At 38.8% G+C, this 20205-nt stretch overlaps 2 protein-coding genes across 2 annotated transcripts in view; both read left to right on the top strand.

The window, feature by feature from the left end:
* c17h4orf54 (chromosome 17 C4orf54 homolog) overlaps positions 1 to 13793 on the top strand; it is a 22501-nt gene extending 8708 nt beyond the window's left edge. Inside the window, exon 2 of the mRNA XM_050068019.1 lies at positions 10276 to 13793. The gene's annotated coding sequence lies outside the window, so the exon portion shown is untranslated. The remainder of the gene's footprint in view (positions 1 to 10275) is intronic.
* Positions 4964 to 7515, top strand: LOC126404639 (zinc-binding protein A33-like). The gene has a single exon (XM_050068020.1). It carries the CDS (start codon positions 4964 to 4966, stop codon positions 6380 to 6382), a length of 1419 nt encoding a protein of 472 aa, XP_049923977.1. The 3' UTR covers positions 6383 to 7515.
* Positions 13794 to 20205: the final 6412 nt, after the last annotated feature.

Genomic DNA, 20205 nt, shown 5'->3' on the forward strand with positions numbered 1-20205 from the left:
GTTATCTTTGACTAGTGTTTAAATTTGTTTGATGATCTGAAACATTTAAGTGTGGAAAACATGCAAAAAAGTAAGAAATCAGGAAGGGGGCAAACACTTTTTCACACCACTGTATATATATGGATAATAATATATGGGTGGCACGGTGGTATAGTGGTTGTCGCCTCACAGCAAGAGGGTTCCTGGTTCAGTCCCAGGAGGAAGCCCTTCTATGCGGAGTTTTCATGTTCTGCCTGTGTCGGTGTGGGTTTTCTCCGGGTACTCCGGCTTCCTCCTTCAGTCTAAAGACATGCAAGTTGGGGATAGGTTAATTACTACATTATTACAATTATTACTGTAGGTGTGAATGTGAACATGAATGGTTGTCTGTCTCTATATGTCAGCCCTGCGATAGTCTGGCAACCTGTCCTCTTGCCCAGTGTCTGCTGAGATAGGCTCCAGCCCCCCCGCGACCCTCAAGATGATAAGTGGTTGCGAAAACAGATGGATGGATAATGAATCATATGAATCAAAGGTGTTGCGATATATTGCTATTGACGATACACATGATAACCACTACATTAACAAATCAAATACTGATGTCATGTTATTGATATAGGCTACATATGATAATTTTGTGTAAATAATTCAATGCCTGTCATCTTTTTTACCCCCAAATATTTCATAGACATCACAATAATATCGTTATTATAAACTCTTTTGGCCTCAATAAGCGTGTAGTGAAAATCTAACATCTTTTTGGTCCTGATATGAATAAATACAGACAAAATAATAAATCAGTCAATCAATCAAAACAGATCCAATGCAAAGTCAGCTCATTAACAGCTGTTCTGATTGAATAATAATAATAAAATACAATAAAAACAGACTTTGGAAAAAGTTATTTTTTTAAACAAAATGTACTAAACCTTATTTATTTGCTTTATTTATTTTTAATTCTAAATAGCACGTTAGGTCTCCAGACTAGTTGGGCCTCATTTCTCTATTAACACCAAAGTTTTGCTGGGATTAACTGTATTGTATTATTTTACAACTTCATTGTGATATAGTTTTTTTTATATCTGTATTTCTTTTATGTTTCATACATTTATTTGGAACACTTTGTGTCTTCATACACGTCCTCATCTAACCTTAAAAAAGCCTATTAGCCCATAGTGCACTGGTGACATACTCTCCATGTGGTGATTTAACATCTACTGTAAAGGCAACTTAGTCTATTTATGAATTTTCTAGTATCATGTTAATTGGATGAGGGCATTAAGCATGCAACCAACCGCGCACTAGAATTCAACATACATGCGAAAGGAAGAGACACCATGTGATTGTAAAGTTTGCAACTGAGCACCTCAGCAGACGCTGGCACTCACAGGCTGTGAATTCTGATATCAGAGTACAGATACAGAGAATTATATTGATATAAGATTCTTTATGGGCTAGGTGTTTGAATGTGTATGGTGGACATAGTGTGTGCAGGAGTGAAAGGTCAGGCGATGGTAGACGTTTGTTATGTGTATACACGGACTGCTTCAGCTGTTGCTGGACATCAAGAGGCTGCCTGGCAGGACAGAGTCGCAGCAGGGTCAGCTGGCTTTTTATAGGACCAGTCATTTAAAGACAGAGAGAGAGTGAGAAGCCAGGTTCACATGGCATCTGATCAGCAATTACATAAACACAACATGCAACATAGCAGCAGAACATTTGGAGTTCCCCTTCTCATCTGAGAATGAGACCCACATACTGAAGGGCTCAGTTGTGTTAATAAAGAAGACAGATAGCCTGTCATCTCATAGTCTAGAGGCTGGAGAAATGTGCCTCTGAGTGGACGGTAGTTTATTTATTTATTTATTTATTTATTTTATTAATTGCAAGACAAAGGACAGAACATTGACAGACAAGACAAAACAATGAATACAGGACAGAGCGATTGACCATAGAAGAGCAATTTGTCATTCTGGTGTTGTGCTTTATGTGTATGCGTGTGTGTGTGTGTGTGTGTGTGTGTGTGTGTTTGTGTGCATGCATGCGTGCGTGTGAGAGTGCATATGTAGTGTATAAGGCGCGCAGGGAAGAGAGAGACAGAGAAAAGGGTGAGTATGGGCAGACAAAGAAAAATAAATGACATAATAATAAATAACTATAATAATAGTCAATAAAAATCACACATTCACACAGACAAAAAAGAAATAAATAAATGAAAAAGAAAAAAAGGAAAAAAAAGGCTGACTGACAGAATGGTGCTACTGGTCGGGGAGGGTGACATGATAATGATAATAATAATAATAATAAGAAGAAAAATAGTAAGGAAGGTAGTTTCAATCCTACAGACTGGATCCAAAATTGTGTTTGGGGAATGTCAATTAACATGTATCATGATCATGCAGTATTATCGTGGTGCCTTTGAGTGTGGCAATGAACTCCCATATTTTTCAGAAAGAGTGCAAATCAGCTAAAATTAGTGGGAGCCCTTTCAGGCTTCAGCTTTTAGGGACCTACAGAAGTGTTTAAGGGTGCCAGGAGGTCCAAAACACAATAAGGACAAGCTTGATTTTGCTTTCATTTCCTGCTCTTATAACAGATCATGCTCCTGTAGACAGATTCAGACATTATATGCAGGTCTGAAAATACAGTTTGTCTGCAAGAATGCAAAATGTTGAAACCAAAGACAGACATGAGAGAACATATGGCTACTTTTTGGGGATACCTTAGATGGCAGACTGACATGCAAGGGGAAATTAATTGCTGTACAGGTTTCTCTCCCAAATAACCAAAATATATGAAAATTCATCAATGTCAAAACCAAGTGGGCAGAGATTAGTCTGCAAGGGTAAAATCTGAGCGCAGATGGAGCACTTCAAGTGTATTGGTTCAGTCGCGGGGTGGATAAATTGATCAGTGGATCCAATGAGAGCTTATCAGATCTGATTGATGGATAAGAGGAGTGGCTGCTGGGGAAGTGAGTGAATTGCAAAGTCAGTGCAATGACTGGTTAAGTTTCACTTTAACTGTGCCTGGCATTCTGCTGCTCCATCATTGTCCAAATGTACTGTCTGTACTCCAAGAGTGTTTTACAGTGGATAACCCAACAGTGTATACATATTTTAATAGTGCTCATAATAAACAGTCCAGCTCCAAATATAAAATAATCAATACGTGGCGACAGATGTTGTGATCATGGCGGGCTGCCACTAATAAATGAACATGTGGGAAACCCTGAAACACATAAGCACAAAAAATATTATTAGCCATACTTGCTGAATGGCTGGATGGCAGTTTAGGCTGCTGGGCCATTTTGGTCCAGACTGATTTACCTTTACAAAATTCAAATGGATTGCCATAAAATTTTGTAAAAAAAAAAACAACCCCAAAAACATTAAAAAGGGATTGGATGATTGGAAGACTGGATGGATTGCCATGAAATTTTGTACCATGGTCCTCAAAGGATGGGGAGGATATTAATTTCACAATCTAACAATTTGTTTTATCACCACTTCTTTGCATAACTAATAAAATTCCCATCGCTCTCAGCTATACTTTGTTTTTAGGGCAGTTAGCATGCTGACATGGTAAACTAAAACGGTGACCATGATAAAACAATATACCTGCGAAACACCAGCATGTTAGCATTGTGAATACTGTATGTTAGCATGCTAATGTTAGCATTCAAGCATTACTGTGCCAAAGTATGGCCTCACAGTGCTGCTAGCATAGACTTTCAGTCTTGTTAAATAATGTATCCCTCTCATCCTGCTTCTTTGCATAATTACAAAGTTTATTGCAGGTTTTCATATCCTATCTCAGCTTTTACCAGTTACCAATTTTTATTTCAAGATATCTGTTTTAGTTTTACATATAATGCCATTTCCATTTCGCTGTTTTGTTTTGGCAGCTGCGTAGTTGAGAGCATTTTAGTTTGATTTTCAGCATACTTGAGGCTTGGTTTCTGAAATCTGACAAATGGATGAAATAATTAGGCCCACTGTGATGAGTATTGTTCAATCCGAGAGTATAAACTACCACACAGTAATTCAGTTGTTTGATATGCGTTTAAACTGGATTTGCTGGTTTATCAACATTGAACCTGTAGCAACACGCCCATACTGACATGTTCCTGTTTTGCTTTAGTGCTACAGTCAGTCTGAGTGAACCCTCAGTGAGTTCCTGGTGATGGGTGACATTGATTTCTACTGTAGATATGAATCATGGGCCACCGATTATTAAAAAAAAAGGCATATAAACATATAAGACAGGTGGGCAGCAGGTTTGGGGAAGTGAGGGAGCCCAGTCAGTATATCAATCTGCAGAACCAAGTGAGAGAGGAATGCTGTTGCTTCCTGTTTGAACATTTCACCTGTTGTGTTTTCAGCTTCACTCAGACTGAATGGCCTCATGACTAGAGAATGATTTTTCTTGTCAAGTTTGTCGCTGCATTTTAAATATAAAAAATTATAATGAAAATGAAAATATGAAATGTTGGATTTAGTTTGTCCTACACCATGCATGAAAAAATAAATAGGCCTACTGTACAATTTAAATTTAATTTTAAACCTCTTTTAGCTTTGCATTTCCATATAAGACACATTGGTTACAAAAGAAATATTAAACATGTGCTGCTGAATATGAGATATATAAAATCTACCATAACAGCAGTCTACAATACCTTGCAATGCTTTGGAATGCAACACACCCTGGGTGGTGATACCACCCGCTCTCTGACTATTAAAATATGAATCAGGAAACACAGTTTGTTCGCTGATGACGGAGCTGCACACTTAGAGACAGACAACAGGATACAAAAGAGCTTCCACTGAGTGATAGGAAATACGGATCAAGAGAGTCACTGAGAATACTGGAGTACTACTACTACTACTATACTGCTACACTTCCACTAGTTGCTGAAGAGTGACGACTTTTGAGAGACGACGTTTGAAGTTTCTGTCTGCTGTGTTTTCAGCCTCACTCAGGAATGGCTGCTCGGGTAAGCCAAGCAGAGATGGATTTTTCTTGTCCAATCTGTACAGATGTCTTCAAAAATCCTGTTGTGCTGTCATGTAGCCACAGTTTCTGCAAAGCCTGTCTGCAGAAGTGGTGGTCAGAGAAACTGATTCACGAGTGTCCACTTTGTAAAAGACGATCTTCAAAGACTGATCCACCGTGTAACTTGGCTTTAAAGAATCTGTGTGAAGCCTTCTTACAGAGGTTTTCTCTAGAGGAGAACGCTTCGAGGTCTGAGGCTCTCTGCAGCTTGCACTCAGAAAAACTAAAGCTCTTCTGTCTGGACCATATGAAGCCAGTGTGTATTGTCTGTCGAGACTCAAAAATGCACGTCAACCACAGCTTCAGACCCATCAGTGAAGCTGCACAGGATTGCAAGGAATGGCTACAGAGCTCTCTGAGTCTCTGGAAGGACATGCTGGATCGCTTGAATCAACTTAAAGTTAATTGGGATTATACAGCAGAACACATGATGAACCAGGCCAGACACACAGAGAAGTGGATTAAAGAACAGTTTAAGAAGCTTCACCAGTTTCTACAAAAAGAAGAGGAGGTCAGAATCACTGCACTGAGGGAGGAAGAGGAGCAGAAGAGTCGAATGATGAAGGAGAAGATGGAGGCTCTGAGCGGAGAGATAGCAGCTCTTACAAACAGAGTCAGGGCCACAGAGGAGGAGCTAAGAGCTGATGACATCTCATTCCTGCACAACTACAAGGCTGCAGTGAAAAGAGTCGAGCAGTGCCCCCTGCTGGAGGATCCACAGCTGGGCCCAGGAGCTCTGATAGATGTGGCCAAACACCTGGGAAACCTGACTGTTAACATCTGGACCAAGATGAAAGAGATGGTCTCCTACACTCCTGTGATTCTGGACCCAAACACTGCTCATCCAGAACTCATCGTGTCTGAGGATCTGAAGAGTGTGAAATACAAAAAGGCGGATGTAGAGAGACAACTTCTGAGAAATCCAGAACGATTTGAAGACTATGTCACAGTCCTTGGCTCCAAGGGCTTTAACTCAGGGACTCACACCTGGGATGTTGAAGTTAGAGATGATACAAACTGGGCTGTGGGTGTGACAGCAGAGTCTGTCCCAAGGAAAGGAGAGATTCTAACTGGATACTGGGAAATATGGTTCTGTGATGGTAAATACAGAGCATACTCTCCATCAGTTACAGATACGATTCTCTCTATGAAGAGGCCACTCCAGAGGATTAGAGTGTGTCTTGACTGGAGAAGAGGAAAGCTGTCATTTTCTAATCCAGACACAAATACACACATTTATACTTTTACACACACTTTCACTGGCAAGCTTTTTCCATTCATCAACACTCTAAATACAGCCCCACTGAGGATACTATCAGTGAACATCACTACACAGTTAGAGATGTAGATTATGGTTATTAGGCTGATGATGATGATGATGATGATGATGATGATGATACCTTATTACATTATATCATTTTAATATGCTTATTACTGTTTGTATTGTTGTGAGATGGGTTGCTATGAAACTTTGTACAGACACTTATGGTCCCCAGAGGATGTATCCTACTGACTTTAGTGATCCTCTGTTTCTGTGGTTTTGAGTGAAACTGTTTGGATGGATTGTCATGACATTTAATAGAGACATTCATGTTCCTCTCAAGATGAACTGTAATAACTTTGGTGATCCTCTGACGTTTCGCTTAGTGCCATCATCTGGTCAAAATTTAGATTTGTTTGTTTGGTTTATGACCCATACCTACATAATTATTGGCATCAGTCTTAGCTGTTCTTTGGAGTTTGTAATAATTAGTAACTGTTCGCATGCTAACACCATAAACTAAGATTTTGAACATTATAAATATTATGTCTGCTTAATATTGTCATGCTAGCATTGTAATTGTGAGCATGTTGGCACGCTGACTTTAGCATTTAGCTCAAAGCATTGTTGTGCCCAGGTACAGCTTCACATAACCCCTTTTGTTTGTGTAAAGAATTTAATTTTAATCAAAAACTGTGTTCCAATTTTCATCATTAGAAGCTGTGGCTTCCTCAGTAAGTCAGTTAAGTGCAGCAAACTTTCATTTTCAGACAGGTTGAAATGACAGAAGTAAAACACTGCCTGTTTTCCATCTCATTATGACTCTGCTGTTTACGGGATGGAAGCATTTAAAAGAGCATATGTGCTCACAATGACTTTGAAATAGTATAAATGCATATAATAATGATAATAATAATAATATGAACTTTGCTTATGTTGAGTCTTGTTATGTATCCAAATGCTGTTATACGTTGAAAGGAATTTGGTCAAATATGTATCAGTTAAGGTTTTATGACATATCCTGTGTTTATTTGAGCTTGTTAGCCATATGCTAACTCCTTTTCTATGGGATTTTACAGTACATCAGGTGCTGATCAGTTTCTAGTCACCCACTGGTAGCCTATTTGCCATTAGAATACAGCTAATAAAGTTGTAGTCAATAGACAAGACATTTTGCTGAGAAGGCAGTTTTCATTCTTATTTTTATTTTGTTGACAGATTGTTTTGTGCCCTTGTAGTTACATGATCTTGCAATAATTTTGAAATGACAAACCTTAAACATAGTACACACCAAAAAAATGTAAGGAGTCTCTGTAAGTATGTATGTCTTTTGATTTTCTTGAAAATTCTGTTCATCTGATAAACTTCACAGTTAGTTGTTGTTCTTCTCATTATTATTCTGTTCTTTACAGGACAACAATGTTATCTAAATACATGCTTTACTCTGGGAACTAGTTACACTAACTTTACTCAAGTTTAACTGAAGTTAGCCTGGCTCCAGACTACTGTTTTGGGGCGGTTTCAATCTCTGCAACAAAGTTGTCAAGCAATTTTTGGAAATTGTCAAATTATTTTTTTATTATTTTTTTTCCTGACAGATTCCAGTCTGGTTTCCATGTGTGTTTCCTCAAAGTAACATATGACATCTTATTGCAATCCATTTGTCTTGGATGAAGAAGCTTCTGCTTTTTTTTTGCATTATTTACCCTTAAAACAGTTTTATAATTATCCAGGTTAATCAGGCATTGTGATGTTAAAAAAAATAGTTGTTGTTAATTAGTATTGAGTAGAAACAGAATACTTAACAGAATACAACTGCTATCANCTTAAAACAGTTTTATAATTATCCAGGTTAATCAGGCATTGTGATGTTAAAAAAAATAGTTGTTGTTAATTAGTATTGAGTAGAAACAGAATACTTAACAGAATACAACTGCTATCATTAAAAGTGTACTAACTATAGAGTTGGAAAAACAGTAAAATGTATTTATGTTAACAGTGGTGGAATGTGAATGAATACATTTACCCAAACACTGTACTTAAGTACAATTTTAAGATACTTGTACCTGAGTATTTTATGCTGCGTGCTCATGGCGAGAAAGGGAGAGAGGTAGCTGCTGTGTTGCTTTCAGAGGAGCCGCTAACTGACCTATTCTGAGCAGCTAGAAAAGGTCTGAATAGTCCAGGTTAAAGTCTTTCTTGAAGTCTTTTCTCTCTGTTTAATGAAGGCACTGAGCCCAAAGAAGGAGGGGTTTAAAGAAATGATTCAGCCAGCCCAGTGTCAGTTAAGAAAATAAACCAACAGGCAGATCTACATGTTTTTTGGCCATTAAAAAAGAAAAAAAAAGACAATTGTGTCAGCCCAATGGCCACATTGGCCCACTGGAAAAATATGCCAGATGGCTAGTCCAACCCTGCCTAATATAATACTTGAATAGTTTTCTTAGATGTATCTAATCACCAGTTTTTTGTTCCCATCACTGACAAAGTGTATAGCTGTGCACCTCCGACCTGCGGAGTTCCTCAGGGGTAATTTTTGGGACCTGTTTTACTTTCCCGTTACATGCTCATGCACATTACTTGTCAGTTGGGCTATGTCTCTTATCATTACTATGCTGATGATGTCCAGCTTCGTGTATTTTTAAATGTGTGGAACTTTCAAATCTCTCCAGTTCTAAAACTGTCTCTTAGATTATTGCCTGGATGTCTAATAGTTTCCTGCAGTTAAAAGAAAACTGAAGTGGTTGGATATTTGCCCCAAATAAAACCTACCCTCCTTCTTATCTACCTGACAGCTCAAATCAATATCATCCAATGTTTTTCTCGTCATGTCTTGGCTAATGTAATACAGTGTGTTGGGGTTTAAGTCAAGAGTCTGTAATACATCTACAATAAGTTAAAAATTCTTATGCAAGATTACCAACTAAAACTATACAGTATTCCCATAAAATATACATATATACATATATATATATATATATATATATATATATATATATGTACACATGTATAAAACAATTGTTATAATTCAGTTTAAAAGAAAGAAAAACAACAACTATTGAGTTGCTGCACAAATCGCAAAGGTCTCTGCTTAAAGCAACCTATAGTTTACCAGATTGGGTCAGATACTTGATACAAACAATGAAGTGAAAACAAAATATCACTTCAGTCAGATTATCAGGCTTAGTTTAAAGAAATGGGAAATCTGTGCTCAAACCGTGTTCTATAATTACAAATTGGGCTCAGAGCAATCTGAAATCTCAGATTGCAGATTGAGTGATGATTTTTTTCCCATTCATTTTGTCATTAATAAATTTCCATATTGTTCTAATCTGATTTAGTTATCTAGAGTCTTGGACAGGAGTCAGGGGGGTCCAATGAACTGTTAAGCTGTTTGATCAGAGGTCTCTACAGTGTATTCATTGTATGGATACATCATGTGATGTGTCATGTCATTCTTTGTACAGTCATATAATGAGAAACCCATCTTATTTGTTTCCTTAGAACATAAGGTTTCTTTGGGTGAAAGTAGCTCAGTCTGTGGGGACTTGGCTTGGAAACTGGAGGGTTGCTGGTTCAAGAGCTACCACTTTGCCTGTTGGGCACTGCAGATATGCCCTTGAGCAAGGCATCAAACCTTTAAACTGCTTCATGGGCACTGTACCTTAGTTACCCCCCCCCCCCCCCCCCCCCTTGTTTAGTGCATGGGTGTGGTATGTGTATAAAAGAGGGATACTCAAAAACGGTACATTTCAACTGCCAATTGCCTGACTGTGTGGATTGACTAAAAAATAAAATGAAATGAAATTAACATAAATAAAAACAAAAATCTTGGTGGGATAATGTGACTCTCCCATCCTGTTGTTAACAAAAGAAATATTTCACTTGTGGACACTTTGGTGAATGAGTGTGTTTGGATTTCAGCTGTTCATGTGTTTGTAAGAACTTACTGTCTGATTTGTTTTCTTGGTTCCCCACAGGGCTGAGCTTTGAGTGGATGCTGGACCGTTCTGGGCTTCGATATCTTCATTTTGCTACATTTGCTTATTGTATTGGCTGGAGGTGATGGATCGGGTTCCTTGTCTAAAAGGGCTCCTTTACATCCTGTTTCACCTTTTTTAAAAGTACAAGATATGTATAAAGTATGTATTTTTTGTTTTATAATGCCACATTGTAGAAAATTGAAAGACTCTAGCACTGACTTTGCGAAAACAGTAATTGCAACCTGTTCTCATTCTGAGATTGTCAAATACAGAGGCTTTGTCCTGCCCCTTGGCGTGTCATAGCAGCGCACAGGGCACACTTTAGTGTCTCTATATGATGCACAGCTGAAACATATTGTAACACATGGTTAATGTGTGAAACAATTGTGGTTAGGTGTGGGCAACAAAAGTACTTGGTTAGGTTTAGAAAGAAAGATCATATTTTGGGTTTAAAGAAGTATGTCGGTCACGTTACATAACAAGATGTAGGTATGTAGGTGATGTAATGTTACATTAAAACAACCTTGATTTTTGGTTTCAGTTTTGGTTTGTAGTTTCCTGGGTGATACGTTTTTCTTTGACCCATCCACCACTTGTCCCTTCCACACATACGCTCATTAAACCACATCAGCTGCTGATGAATGGGTTTACCTTGGAGTTTCTTGAAAGCCGCATCTGATAAAAATGCTAAAGGGTACCTTTGGCATTGATATCACATGCTGAGGGGCGTGACAAACATTGGCATTTGATACCTTGGGAATGAGAACAGACTGGTAATCAATCACCCCCTAATCTATCAGGGTTAAACTCTGAAAATTGTCATATTATGTTGTTTTTTGTGATTTTTGTTATCTATGTCATTTTACAACATATTGCATAATCATTTTTTTGATGACAATAGTTGCCAATTAACATTTTTTTACCATCTCTTGTGTGTTTGATTTTACGCATTGTCACTATTATGGCTTCAAATGCATGATCAGTACTCACCAACATGTGTTTTTATTTACATGGATCTGTATCTGTTGATGTAATGTGTCTGTTGAACATATGGTAGATGTCCTAGAGTTCTCCCATCATGCACTTTTCCTGCATATATAGCAGAATATTCAATGAAGGTTTTAATCATGGTGTATCACACTTCATCTAAAGACCACATGGGGACAGTCTTTGCTAGGTCAAGAGTTGATTAATTATTCCCTGATCACACAACAATAAAAATGGCCAGCCTTCTCACTAGAATGGAAAGGTTTTAGTTTTCAAAGCAGCTCTGAAGAGACAGGCAGTGCAGCTAAAGGATGCTGTCTGCAGCAGGCAGGATAGAGAGGGACCCCAAGGATAACTCTACTGTGTAACCTGCACACTGATGTCATTTTTAGCCCAGTTTGACACGTATTTCATTATGTATCTAGTTGTTATTTTTGACACAGATTATTGTTTTGTACTTGAAATAGTTCAGACTTAGGATCTGCTGGGCAGTCCATCCTGTCATTTTCAATCAATTGTTTGTTACTTTAATGTCTTTATGAGGACACTAGAAAATCTAGTCCAACCCTACAAGTATTCTTTTACAATAATTACAGTATTGATGTTGTTATAAAAGAACGCCACCCCTTTGTAAAAAGATTGTAGTGAATTTTTTAGACGTGTCATCAAGAAGTGTTGTAAGCTATTGTATTCAAATGAATAAGCCACGTGGATTTTAAAGGTTGTTTGAATTATTAAGTTTGCTGTCTCCTGAGCTGCTAAGATGTTTTAGAAAATGCTATGCCATGGTCACTGTTTGGGTTTTAAATGTTGCTCCATTACTGGCTTAGCTGCAGTCGCCTTATTATCATTGTTAGGAATATGTACAATATATTTGGAAAAAGTCTAAATTAAAGGGTCAATTCATCCATATTACAAAACATTGTGATTTCAGCCTAGTCGCCAGAAGGAAATGTTACATGAATACGTTACATTAGCTTGTTTCCTACATATCATTTCAATTTATAAAGTGACGCAGTGTATGAGCTGACTTTGTCATCAGGAGGTGGAAGGGGTGGTTGAACGGACGGTGGATGGTGTGACACCTAGGCTAGACCAACATGTTCTCATCCCAAGTTGTCACATATTGACGCTTTGTTAGTGACCTTTCACATCTACATATTCAACGCATATCCTGTGTTTGCTATTGACAATCCAGGACGCTGCAACCAACGCTAGAACATCAATGCCTAAACTTGAACAAGCACATAGTTAGGTTTAGGCTACAAAAGCATGTGGTTAGGGTTAGAAAAAACCCATCATGGTTTAGCTCAACAGTCATATGGGAAGTGAACACCAGACTCCCAGGTGAAAGTCCAGGGTTTGTTGGTGGTCCCATCCACCACCACTCCTGCCCATCCTGTAGGGACTTTCCAGCACCCTATAATAAGTCATAACTGGCAGTGTTTCAACCGGACACTGTCCAGTGGCATATCATATCGCTGCTTAATTAGGCATTGCTGTGTTTTCAGTGGCTTTTAAGGCATGAAAATTGGTTGTTTTCCATCGGGACATTTCTGTTTTTCCAGGTGGGATTGTGCCCCTGAAATCAGGTATTTCACGTCAAAACATGATCTTTTCCTCACCAAGTGGTTTGTGTGCCTAACTCTAACCATACATTAAACACAGTGTTTTTAGAAACATAAGGTTTCAATGTATTCTGTGAATAATAATGTGGAAATGTAACATATCCGTGGTATGCAGAGCGCACAATGTCAACATTTTTTCTAGTGTTTGGGTATGACAGTATCATATGGCAGAAAAAATAATTGATGCAGAAATATGTGCAAAGAGGTTACTTAAACAATTGATAAACTGAGTGCACAGATTAATATGCCAACCAACCTAATCAACAATCCTTGCTTTGATAAACCCTGCAAAAACAAATATTTAGAATGATCATTTATTCAGACAAATCTTTAATTGCCGTGTTTTGTGATTGATGCAGCACTTGCAGCAGCTTTTGACTGTGCATGGAGAATAGCCTTCTGAACTGTTGTATAGAGAAATTAACTTCTGTGTAAGTGTAAATACTTTTTTCACAAGTCTCAAGGAAGACTTAAAGTTCTGATACGTCACTGATTCAAAGCCTTACACTTGCACAAGGACACTCAAACAGGGTAGGGCTTTGAAGCCACACCACCCTGCTGCTTTGAAACAATGACGATGAACATTCTGGCAAGACAGTAAATATTGTGAAGGTAAAAGAAAGTCAATGTGTAACAAAGAGAAGTGAGGACGTTTGTGACCTTGAGAACAAGGGGACTTTTATTTGGAATGAAATGGTGAACACACTGCAGGGAAAAGTGTGTTCGGACATAGACATGAAAGAATTGGAGATCTTGTAATGCTCAAATGAAGGCTCAGGTGAAGTTTGTAATTTGGATGTGTTTTGCAAATGTACAGTGTTGGTTCAAAATTGTGTCACTGATACCGCAAGGGATGTTTCATCATTTGCTATTGTTTAATGTGTGAAATTGTAATAAACATGAAACCCTTTTGCAGACCTCTTGATGTTTTTCACTTGTTGACAGGGGTGTAGCAGGGGGTTTTCTGGGGCTTCAGTCCCTTATGTTTTCTCAAAAGCCCCAAATCTACTAGTCCCTACAGAAATCTAATATAATGTAAAATATGGATTTAAATATGGCTCAGATTTGTCCACTAGGATTCTGTGAACTATTCTTCAGCATAGCATAACAAATGAGGATTCAAGATTTCTAATGCCGTTTATGCCAAATTCCTACTCTACCTATGTTACATAACAGAAAAATAGTTACATTATACAGTATATTTATTTATTTTTTACCTCTTTTTAGGTGGCAGGAGCGAAGTCCGAGCGAGTCCTTCACATTTATGTTACTGTGTTATGGTTTTAAAATGATAAAGACAGTATAATTAGATGCAAAATAGGGTGTAGGTTCTTCAGGATGATTTTTTTTTCATTGGCAACTATCATGTTTTTCCCAAATGATGTTCAGATTTTGGGGCATTCTGTTATCTCAAATGGCTTGAAAAATAGTGAATAGAGCTGCCGTGAATGGAACAAAAAATCTCCCTGGGGAGCATGTTGTCGGACCCTCCTAGGTTTGGGCTGGGCTCCAAATGTTTACAATGTCTGGCTATGCCCCTACATTGTTAACACATGAATTACAGTATAAAGCAGAGGCACATTTAACTAGTAAAACTTAAATAGTATCCCCCTTATCATACAACCTATATTTAATGCCATGTTGTACAAAAACATTGTTTTAGATTTCATTTCCCACTTGACATATTAGTACAGTAATCTAATACCAACAATATTTTTGCAAATACCATACAAACACAATGGAGGTATGAATCATCTGGTTCTCTTTAACTGTAGCCTACTGCTTAGTCCTTCAGTTGTTGAACCCCTGGAGTGGGTGGCACATTTAAACACAGGTACATAGCATGAGGTTTGACACTGTGTTGGTAGGATCTGTATCAAGCTGTGTTGTAACATAACAATTGGGAAAAAATGCATTCAGTGAATAAGGTACAAAAAACAAATCTTGTCAAATAAAGACCAAAAAACATTCATGTCTAAGGTAGGTTGTAGGAAAAGCTATCATGATTATGATATATTCTGACTATATAGAGGTTCTGTGAGTAATTTGTTTTAGAAAATCTTCGTTATTAGTGAGTATTAAAGTTACAGAGACTGGCCTTCAGTCAGTGGCTGTAACAGCTCAAATTCAGCCAGCACTAGCAGTGAGTGAACTTTACAATCCATTCACCCATTCACAACTAGAATTACCAACTCATGGCTATATACCTCCATGCACCAGTTAAGTTGTTTTTGTTTTCACTGTTTACATCCATGAAAACTTTTTTTTTTTCAGAACATTATGATGTCACAGTGAAGTTGACCTTTGACCTTTTGGATATAGAATGTCATCACCTCATCATTTTATCATATTAGATATTTGTGTGAACTTTTGTCTGAATTTATCTAAGAATTCTTGAGTTATGGACAAAAACATGTTTTTTGAGGTCACACAGACCTTGACATCTGACCTTCAACCACCAACTTCTGATCAATTTATTGTGTAAATCTTTGTGTCAAATTTGAAGAAATTCCCCCAAGGTATTCTGGAGATATTGTGTTCACCAGAATAAGATGGATGAAAGGTCAAAGTGACCTTGACCTTTGACAATCAATGTCCAGTCAGTTCATCCTTCATTTCAAGAGAACATTTGTGCCAAATTTGAAAAGAATTCCCTCCAGGCATTCTTGAGATATCGTGTTCATGAGAATGAGTCAGATGAGGTCACAGTGACCTTGACAATTGACCCAGGACCACCAAAATGTAGTCAGTTCCCTGTTAGGTCTGAGTGGACATTTGTGCCAAATTTGAAGGAATTCCCTCAAGGCGTTCTTGAGATATCCTGTTCAGGAGAATGGGACGGATGAACAGACAACCCAAAACCCCGAAAATATAATGCTGGCAACGGCCATTGCTGGCACAAAGGCATAATTAAAAACAATAAATACATGTAGAAAGTAACATCCAGTACCTTTAAACTAGTTTAACTTTTTGGTCTTTTGGCTTTCTTCAGGACAGTGAGATGAAGAGACTGATATCAATCTATGTGTGTTACATGTGGACCTAGGCCCTATTTCAGAAAGTAGGCTCCACAAACTCTGAGCCTAATCCCGATCTGTGAGTTGACTGATCCCGAGCTGGGAAACTCTGAGTTTTCGGTTCCAGAACAGCTGATCGGAATTAGCTCAATCAACTCTGAGTATGTTCAGCCTGAGGGTAGTGCGTTCCAGGCAAGCACCCCAAGCCATCATCAGTGGAGTGCAGATAACGTGATTTTCAGTGGCAGAAAGTGGAGTTAAAAGCAGAGCCACTTATTTCATCTCAACTGAATCAAAGATTTTAATGACCATGAATGAAGACATGAAAAAAACCCAAAAAAACTATTAGGCAGTTGCAGCTAAACAGCGTGAGGTGTGATGGAAAAAGACTGCAGAGCATGTTAACAGTGTTCATGCTCAGATGGAGCTATGATGGGGATGCTGAGTGCCATAAATGAGCCAGTTACACCACAGAATCTTTGAATATATGAAAAGTATTCATGAATCATTGCATACTGTATCCACACAGATCACTTTCTTGTTAACACTGACAAACCTGCAGTTCTGTGGAATTCCTCTTTTTTTGTTTAAAGATTATTTTTGGGTTTTGTTGCCTTTAATGGCAGGACAGCATAGCCTTAAGGGAGAGAGAGAGGGGGCGTCGGTGGCTTAGTGGTAGAGCAGGTCCCCATGTACAAGGCTGTTGCCGCAGCAGCCTGNTAGCCTTAAGGGAGAGAGAGAGGGGGCGTCGGTGGCTTAGTGGTAGAGCAGGTCCCCATGTACAAGGCTGTTGCCGCAGCAGCCTGGGTTCGACTCCAGCCTGTGGCCCTTTGCTGCATGTCAACCCCTCTCTCCCCCCCTTTCACGCTTGTCTGTCCTATCAATTAAAGGCCAAAATGCCCCAAAAAACATCTAAAAAAAAAAGGGAGAGAGGGAACAACACGCAGCAAAGGACTACAGGCTGGAATTGAACCCACAGCCGCTGCAATAAAGACTAAACTCCCGTACTTGGAGCACCTGCTCCATCCACAAGGCCACCGGTGACCCGTGGGATACTTCTTTGATAAGCCGTTCTGATGTATGCCCAGGGAAAACCACTAAAATGGGCAAAAGTCCTTTCAGAGCCAGTCACTTTTCTTACAGCCCGACAAACCACTGTCTTGCTGATGTGTTCAGTGTCTCTGATCAAAGAATCAAAGGGCAATGCATAAAATTAGCTCAGATGATAATGCAAATCCATGATGTGTAATATTTGATATATCTGGGTGGAATAGAATGTTAGATAAATGATAGACTGTGAGGTGAAATTGTATCTTTCATATAGTCACTCATCTGGGGAGACATCCAAACGGGGTCGAATGACCTTCTCCTTACGCAACAGCCCCTGAACAAACTGCGCCTCAACGTCCACGACTTAATTCACAAACAGACACGCCATGTTTCTCCTTCCGGCTACACGCTCAGCCTCAGGCTTAGATGAAGTGGCTTCACGGAGTATGTTGCCATGGTAACTGTCTTGGGGTTATGCTGAACTGGCTTTGTCAAACGTAAGACAGAGTTTCCCTCATCTCAGGCTTAACATACGCAGAGTTTTCATTAATCTTGTTCTCTGAAATAGGGCCCTGGAGTATTTTGCTTACCTTAGTGTAAAGACTGGAAACAGGGGAAAACAGCTTGCCTGGCTATCTCTACAGTCGTCCCCTCCGACAGATGAAGGTAGTCTGTGTAAATATGGACAATATTCATTCTTGAGGCACAAGTCTGAAATGGTTATGATACAGGCTTTGGGAAAATAACATTACCGTACCCCCTCTGTCCAAACTCCACAGAGTAGCTTATTGAAGCTAATTAAGAAAATAACTTGCTAGGAGGATGTAATTTAAATAATCAAACTCCATGGTCCCTTGTTTTTTATCAGAGGAAATGCATCATTTCCTAAAAATAGGAAACACAATACTGTAGGAGTGGATTTTGAGACAGAAACATATATTAACAAGCTAACAAGAGAGGGGTAGCATCTCACCACAGAGTGCCCCAGGGATGACGTTTTTCTGTAGGCTGATGCAGGAGTTAGCACTGCCCTGGTTCCCTCGTCAAAAAGCCTATGGGATTTTATCATTAGACTTTGGATTACTGCTAAAAATAAGCTCTGTGGCAAACAAATGATTGTGATACTTAAATGTTTTGTTTAGCAAGATAATATTCACAAATGAACACCTCTTTCATGATTACTGAAGCCAGAAGTAAAAACCCAAAGTTAGGCTATAAACTATGGTTGCATGTCCTAAAATCACCACAATAAGATTGTAAAGCTGTGTTCAGCAAGGTGAGTGGGGTATTTACTCACACATTTTATGTCCTAGAACAAAACATGAAAGTCTCTTAAGCTTGTGTTAACCACAGACCTTATTTCCTAATATGTTGAACTATTCCTGTAACAAAATAAATAAGGCTACAAGACAGTTATTTGCCACTCTTGAAATGAACAGAACATATTCTGAAGGCAGACAGTATTTCAGAGACAGAGGTTTCATTTGGACACTTGTAATAAATATGATATGACATGATAACCAATGTGTCCTGTTGAGAAGTTGTCTTTTTAGAATTAATTAGTTTTCAGCCATGTTTGACCAAGAAATAAGCCAGATGGAAACACATTAATGGTTTTCATCTTCTAGAAATCCTGTTCAGCTCTGACAATTTATCGATGTGTTTGCAAGGCCGAAAACTGGCTTAACACTGCTGATGCTGGAATGTGTGTTAAATAAGCAGTCAGTGTTAAAGGCTTCTCTGTTGGCTGTGGGCCCATATAGACACTGGCTTAAGAAGGGATGGAGGTGGATGGACACAGGATCATGTTGCAGAGCCATAACTGTATACGCAATGTGCGTGTGCGCAATGCATTCCATTACGTCCAAAGCCATAACACACACAGCTCTGGCTATTTTGCAATGCAATGTCAACAGATCAGTATCAGAAATATATTTACGTATGAGGAATATATCAAATACCTCTGGGTGAGACTTTTGTTGGGCCAACTGCATTAAAATCTGGTGATCTTGGGTTATCCTCAACCAAATGAGTGTAGTTCCATGGGTTTTGACAGTTGTGTAATAAACTGTGCATTAAATGGTCCTAGATTAAATGACAGACTACCATTCGCCGTCAACCGTTAGTGGTGTTTGACCATCTATAAATAGCTGGTGTGCATGCACCTCAGTCATTTACGGCCATACCACCCGGAATACGCCTGAGCTCGGACACTAAGCAGGGTCGGACCAGGTCAGCACTTGGATAGGAGACTGCTGGGAAAAGAGTGCCCGAGGAATGAATCCAAAAACCCAGAAACTAGTTAGCATTTTTGCATTCCCGGTTCCCTTGTCTCAAAGGGTTTGGGTTTTTTGAATGGGTTTTTGGTTAGATGCCTGAAATAAGGTCTGCGGTTAACACAAGCTTGAGAGACTTTCGTGTTTTGTTCTACGACATAAAATACATCAGTTAATACCCCATTCACTTTTCTGTAACAATCCAAAATCCAGTGGAATAATACCATTGGCTTTTTGATGACTAACTTCTGCGTCGGCCTAGAGAAAAACTTCATCCCTGGGGCCCTCCCAGTGCTGAAAGCTTGTTGGATCCTATCTTTCATCAGCAGAGGGTGCTGCTCCTTCTTAACTGGAGCCATGTTCATCATGTTTTTATTTGTCAGTCTGGACGTGGGGCTCTGCATTGTGATTGTGCTTTATGTTTTGCCATTTTCAGCCATGGCATTCACCATGCACTGGGAAGATGCCTCCCTAAAGTGTGCTGTGCTGCTGATCGGTACACATTTGCTGCTCGAGTCAGTGAGTATACGTGCATTAACTCAAAACTAAATGCTGTGTATGTATTTCACTTTGTTGTTTACTTTGCTATCTTTTGAAGAAAAAATAAAAAATAAAATTAATTATAATACATGTAGAATGTTATCTGGAAAATCTTCACATGATGACATTATTATAACTTTATTCACTTTTTATTTACTGATATACTTAAGCTGACAGATGGCACCACAGTCTCACTTGCAGTGCTACAAGTATGATGGCTTTGTTCCTCTCCTTCATGGTCTATAATCCATCTCCCCAATTAATTCAATTCAATTTTATTTATAAAGCCCAATATCACAAATCACAATTTGCCTCACAGGGCTTTACAGCATACGACATCCCTCTGTCCTTTGGACCCTCACAGCGGATAAGGAAAAACTCCCCCAAAAAAACGGGGAAAAAAAACGGTAGAAACCTCAGGAAGAGCAA

The sequence above is a fragment of the Epinephelus moara genome, chromosome 17, assembly GCF_006386435.1.
Source record: "Epinephelus moara isolate mb chromosome 17, YSFRI_EMoa_1.0, whole genome shotgun sequence".
Classification (NCBI taxonomy): domain Eukaryota; kingdom Metazoa; phylum Chordata; class Actinopteri; order Perciformes; family Serranidae; genus Epinephelus; species Epinephelus moara.